The 6,711-nt window shown below is 42.7% G+C and overlaps 1 protein-coding gene across 1 annotated transcript in view; it reads left to right on the plus strand.

Annotated features, from left to right (window-relative positions):
* The first annotated feature begins 5,410 nt into the window (after nucleotides 1-5,410).
* TSPAN6 (tetraspanin 6) overlaps nucleotides 5,411-6,711 on the plus strand; it is a 4,016-nt gene continuing 2,715 nt past the window's right edge. Inside the window, exon 1 of the mRNA XM_040620664.1 lies at nucleotides 5,411-5,745. Within this exon, the coding sequence (XP_040476598.1) occupies nucleotides 5,659-5,745 (87 nt within the window). The 5' untranslated portion in view covers nucleotides 5,411-5,658. The remainder of the gene's footprint in view (nucleotides 5,746-6,711) is intronic.

Genomic DNA, 6,711 nt, shown 5'->3' on the forward strand with positions numbered 1-6,711 from the left:
ATGACAATCTCTGTCCCCTACTCTACTAGTTTGTTCATCTCAGACTCATCTCTGTCCCCTCCTAGACCGTGAGAGCCTGGGCGGCAACAACTTTGCCTTAGTCTTCTTCATTTCCCCAGCACCCAACACAGAGCCCAAAACATGCTAGGCCGAAGATGTGACATAAGGCCTCATGTCCCACTCAGAGCTGGAAGGAGCAGGACAGAGGGGTGGCAGAGAGAAGTTAAAGAAGAAAGGGAAGGAGGGGAATATGGAAATCATAGGGAGATCAAAGTAAGGGGATAAATAAGACAACGTCACTGTGAAGCACTGAGATGGGCAATACGAAGAGCTTGCACAAAACAAGGGGGACTAATTTAAAAAAACAGCATTCCTTCAGTCCCTACTATTTGTGGATAACACTATATTAGATACTGTGGGGTATGAAATTAAATAAACCACCTCTCTGTATGATTTAGTTGGGAAGATAAGACAAAGACACACAAAGAGACTGACAACAGCTATACATACAAATGTAAAGTTTTTAAAGTTCAGTACCATTTTCAATGTCAAGACATTTAGTATGAAGTTCCTTAGCAGTCAATAAGGTATTGTTTTAAGAAATATTGGATATGGAAACTGACTTGCCTAGATAAGATCTCAGAAAAGCTTAACAAAACTAAACTAGAAACAACTTTTTTAGAATACCAACTAAGGCAAATTGATATGAAATTGTGAATTTTAATGTCATTTAAGAGTTTCCCATTAAGAGTTTCTCATTCTATGTGTCCCAAATTGTATGTTATGAACTTTTTTGAAGAAGGAAAGACCAGGGCTGGACAGGGAGGAAGGGATTCATGGAGAATCTGAAAGGAGCAGATGGAAAAAAAAGTGAATGAAAACTAGACACAGAAGAGAATTTCAGAAAAGGAATAATGAGAATACATAAGAGACAACAGGAATAAAGATATTCCTATTCGGGAGACGAATTCTTAAAATTGTACATACGAATTATCTATTTAAATGGTAATGTTCAAATTATCTGTTTAAATGATGTTTACTTGATGGCTGTTAGGTGAAATATGAGATTTTAAGAAAACAAGCAGGACATGCTTTTACATTTTATGATGGGCACTTAGCCAAAGGTAATTAAAGGGATTCTAGAAAAGGTATTAGAAACTGAAAATGAGAAGGACATTGTGTGAATAAGAGATAAAATGCATTCTGAGTGAAATAGTTGATGTTTTTTCACTGGTTCCTAAGACAGGGAGTGGTAATGTTCCAAGACATTATCCAGCAGCTCAATTTAATTGTTTTGTTTATGACAGTGTGATACTGGGATGGCTTAGACATTCAGTTTTATTTAATTTAATTAATCAAACCTCAAGTCACTACTAAGTGGTTAGTCTCAGAAACCAGCTATGACCAAGTTGCTCAACAGGGATTGGCTGAGCACCAAATGAACTCATCAATTGAGCATTATGTCCTAGGGCACTGGGGAGAGTATAAAAGGGGGCGCAGGAGCCTGCCACACTGGCTCTTCAGTAGTTTCTGAACATGTAGATAGCAGGAGTAAGGTAAGTAGAGAAGAAAGCAGGTACCCTTGTAATTAATTAAGGGTCTGAGTTAGTGTGAGTGGTCAGTCTATGAAGTCTGATACTGTGTGTGGGCGGGGGTAGAGGGTATGGATAAAGGGGGCAGAGGAACGCTCTCATTGAGTTGGGGTTGGGATGTGCTTTAAGCAAGGAGTAGGAATTCTGAGTGAGGTTGGAGACTGGGAAGGGAGCAGGGGACAGACCTTATTTATCGGGAGATAATCATACTTACTGGTTTATTGTGGAACAGAAAATTCACGTTGGAAAAGCAGTAGGAAATAAGATGATATCATATTTGCTGGGGGAGGCATAGTTTAAATGCCAAAGAACATAACATAAACTTAATCTTGAAGGTTACAGGAAATTAATAGGGAAGGGACACAAATCCCTACTAAATATTGAATGTAAAACAAACAGCAACAATACTTAAGGAAAATATTTTCCTTTTTCCTATATTTTCAGCATCAAACACGTGTTTTTGTGGTCAGAAAGAGGGAGGAAAATAGATTGAACCAAAAAAGGTATTGAACTCTCTGCCTTGCCACTCTGGGATGGGCAGGGTTACTTCCTAGGTGATTGGGCTACAGGAACGAAGGCAAAAGTAAAACTCAACAAAAGCCCCAAGCACAAGGCAGAATTGGGGAAATCATCGAAGTTCTTGTGCTTTGGGGGCTTTTAAAAGCCCTTATTTGTGGCTAAATGTCTGAATACAGCAGTCTTTGCTTGGGTTATTCCCAGCCAAGACAGCTGTTTATACAATGGCAGCCATGTCTCATCACAGAGTGGGCCCTGTTTCTGGTGAGAGAAACAGAAGTTGGCAAAGCTTCATCCTAGGCAAGTTAGCCTCTTTGAACCTGTTTCCTCATCTGTAACAGGAGGGCAGTAGCAGTCTTGACCTCACAATGAGGGCTTTTGTGATGTATGCATGAGGTAACACCTGTCAAGCGCTTAGCAACGGTGGTTGGTACACAGTCAATGCTCAATATTACAGTCGCAATATATATAATAGAATGTAATATCAATAATACAATTAAGTATTACAATATTAATACTTTACAGAATAAATGTATTTTAGGACCTAGAGAATTACTATTTATGTTGCCTTAGATAGAAGTAGATGCCCCTTTGGTCTGGGTTTGGGCCCAGACCCAGGCCTAAATTTGAAGTAAACTGAACTTCTGGGTTTAGTGGCATGGCAGGGTGGGAGGTGGTGGTGCAAGGTGTTGTGGCCATAGGAATATTAAATTCCATGTCAGCCTTTGGTTTAATTTGGCACTGACTGTTACTCGAACAAAGCAGCGTTGTAGTGGCAGAGGAAGGGAGAGGCGGAAAATCAACACATTCTTGGAAATAAGATGTGGCTTTTGCTTTGGCTATTTTGTTTTCTCTTCAGCTACAAAAATATTTCTTCGCGCTCCGGATCACAACGAAAATCCCTTCCAGAACATGGTATAAACCTAAGCTTCAGAGGAAGCTTCCATTTAAGATGACAAGGAGTTAGCAAGATTTCCCTTGATACTTATTTTAATAAGAGAACCCCTCAGATAGTGTTATTTAGCCTAGGGAGAAAGCTTTGCATTTACTTAGAGCCTCCCTCAACCTCATTTCCTGTAATTGTGGCCTGTGTGTTACTTTCAAACTTGACATCTGCTGTATTTCCTGGTAACCTTCCTTCAGTGTTTATGGGTGTATAGTTGTATCATTTACCCATTCTCTCCATGTGTTTATATGTGTTTAAAGTTTTAGGATAAAATTTTAGTATAAAGACTGTTGGTGCAATATTCATTCTCCAGTAGTTGCTCTCTTGGACCTCAGACATCTAGCATGATGTTAGAGGAGCTGGTCCCAGATCAATATTCGAGGTACAGGGAAGCTCTGTGTGACCAAGTCAATGGAACGTTCTTGTTTTCTGGTTCTGTGGTATATGCTTAAAGCAAGGTTTCAAGCAAACAAAGTTTGGGCATCACCTCTCCTTTCGCTATACAATACAGTAGCTATGCGGGAAATGCCCACTGTGATGTCGAGCTTGTGTCAATGGTGATGTAGTGGATCGCCTAGGGAACAGATACTGTCTCCTACTCCCATTCTTCAAGAAACAGCACACACCCACTGGACACTCTGTCTGCCCTCGAAGAGCTTACACTTTAGTTGAGAAATCAGACCTTAATACATACTCTGTGGTAATAATGACCAACCTGTTCATGATACATAACATGGAAACGTGCAGCTACATACACATATGATTTAATAGGAAAAAATACACTTCCATGATTCAAATGCCATCCATAATTCACTAGGAATGTCCAATGACAAACTTTTCTTAGGAATGAACTTGTTTTTGGTTGACATTTCAATGCTCTGTGTCTCACCACATGGATAAAGGAGCATACAGCTCTATAGTATTGTTGGTGTTAGGTATTAACTCAGATTTCCTCGAAGTAACTATTTTTTCTCATAAGGGTATATTTTCATGGAGAGACCAAGAAGGTCCAGAGAAAGTTTCACAAAGTGCATATTTTACATTAAACAGAAAATTGAGTCTTGACACCCAATAGTGATCTTTTCTCCTTGATTACACCTGTCCTGAATTTCTAGAAAGATGAATGCTAGGGATTGAACTAATGTTCCTGAGTAAAATGAGAGACCAAGATGCCTATAGCACTTCATTAATTCATTTGTATTTAATTTATTTTGTAAATGTGTTTTGAACCTGACTAGATAAAAAAAGACCTCCCTATTCCGAGGTTCCTATAAAAAGTAAATGACCTATTTAAATTGAGGGCAAATTGAATGGCTCATTTGGTCACTCTTGAAGCCAAAAAGGTGCCAGAAAGCAGAAAACAGTGAGTATATATAATGTCTAGGCTCATTTCTTTTCTCCTCTGTAACTATAGGCATAGAATTAACCCGTTTTTATATCTATAGCTCAAATATCTGCACTTATTCTTGTGTGCTGAGCAAAGCGCATGCACATGCATCCTTTATGAAATAGAGACATCCCATTTCACAGATGTATCAAAGAACTTTAAACACCCTTTAAGGCTCTGCTGATTTGCATAATCCAAATTTTCTAGGCCTTTCAACTATCCAGAGACTTGTCTTTACATGTAACCATTCCTAAAGTTAAGCCCCAAACAAAAAAATGCCTCAGCTTTTATCACCAGTGTTTAGGAGACCGTGAAAAGGGCTGTTTTTTAATCCCACTTTACCCCTAAGATTGACTCAGGGCTGCCTCTGGACATGTGGGACAGAAAACTTTTTGGTGATTCATTCCCATTCCATAAGCAGTTTAACTCCTTAGGAACACGTCTTAAGTTCTAGGAAGATCTAAGCAATTGGGAGAATTTTAGGGGAATGGACAGACACTCCACAACCCAATACCAGATGTAGCTTGTGTTTAACAGGGGAGGGGATTGAAAAGCACAGTGATCTCTAGTTTTGGCTTTGCTCTTAGCTGTGTAACTTTAGACTTCAGCCTCCTAGAAAAAGAAATCAGCCTAATTCCCCCACTCGGGTAGATTTCACTTTTCCTCAGTTTTTGTCTAAAAACCGATGACTGTACGTGTCGCTTTGCAATCTGCTTTGTTTCTCTTTGGAAATATGCTTCTTGGGGGTATTTAGCCGTGTAATAAAATTTTCTTCGGTCACTTTTAACCTCTTTTCATTCCTTTCTTTCCCTCTAGGGCACCAGGGGCCCGCGAGGCCGAATCTCAAAGCGCTGCTGGCGCTACTCGTGATAGAACAATATGATCAAGTTATAAGGGCGGAGGGGGGAGGCGGGGGGCGGGAAAGATTCAGAGAGAAAATGAAGAAAGCTCCGCTTGAAGATCTAAGGAATTTCCGGCACTAGAACCTTTGCATACAGTTTTCGGTAACTTGCAGCAGGGGGCGCTCGGAAATTGTCGTCACTTTCCGGCGAGCCTCCCAAGACTTTACCCTCTAGAAAATTGTACAGTGTTTCCGGCTTTTCTCAGTTGTAGACGCTCGTGAGTTTCCGGCAGTTTCCGGGGAGACTCGGGGACGCTGCGTCTCTCTCGCTCCGCTCCGAGTGCCCGGTGCGGCGGGGCAGGGTCTTGGGCTAGTCATGGCGTCCCCGTCTCGGAGACTACAGACCAAACCAGTCATTACTTGTTTCAAGAGCGTCCTCTTGATCTACACTTTCATCTTCTGGGTGAGAGCTGGAGGAGCCCGGGGACGGGAGGGGATCCTGGGCTTGGTTGGGGGGTGTGACCCTGAGCAGAGGGCGCTCATGTCGGGGGCGAGGAGGGAGGCCGGGGTGGGGAGGGAGGCGCGGGTGCGGTTTGGGAAGCGGTAGCTGCTGGGACCCCGACGCGGGCATGAGGTTGCTGGGGCTCGAGCTCCGGCCTCTTGCGCCGGGGTCAGGGTCCCGGAGGATGGCCGCCAATAGGCTGTGCCGGGACACAGATGTGCTTAGGGTTCGAATTCGATGCGGGGGACGAGGAAGGCAGAGCTTGCAGAGGGTGTCCCCGGACCGTTGAGAGAGGCGAGGCTTGCCCCGCCCCTCTGAGGGTTCACCCGCATAATAGTCTCTTTCTTTTCACTGCTTCATAAAGAGGGGAGTATTTCGCAGGTAAGCATGGTAATGACTGCGCTCCCGCCAACCTATCCCCGGGCTTGCTTTGGTGTACTGTCCCTTTGTACGCTTTGCTCATCTCTGAACTGGGGTGGGGAGAAGGGGGAAGTTTCTGGAACTCATAGAGACACTTTTTTCCCTCCTCCAGGAAGGTTTTCTTCCTATGGCGGGAGTAAAGCAGTTAAATAAGTTGTTGTCCCTAGGACAGATATGCCATGGACTTCGGCTTATACCAAAAACAAAACAAAACCAAACCTGAAAAACCCAACAAAAAGAAACAGATGAAGTTTAAGAGTTTTGTTAAGATGTCTTCTCTAGCTGCCCCCTGGTTTTGCCCTGGCTGCCTGGGCTACCTAGTGATCCAGCGTGGATTTATCAAGGCGTGTCCTTAAGTGCAGATCTCCTTCCTACTCCCTGTCTCCCATAACCCAGCCACAGCTCTGTGGCCACAGACTGCTAAGTCACTACACCTGTTGTTTCTTAAATACCTGGTGGTTTGTGGTTTGAAGGTGTTGCGGTATACAGTGTATAACTTTCTGTTCT

Source organism: Ursus maritimus (genome assembly GCF_017311325.1).
Source record: "Ursus maritimus isolate PB19 chromosome X unlocalized genomic scaffold, ASM1731132v1 scaffold_X1, whole genome shotgun sequence".
NCBI lineage: Eukaryota > Metazoa > Chordata > Mammalia > Carnivora > Ursidae > Ursus > Ursus maritimus.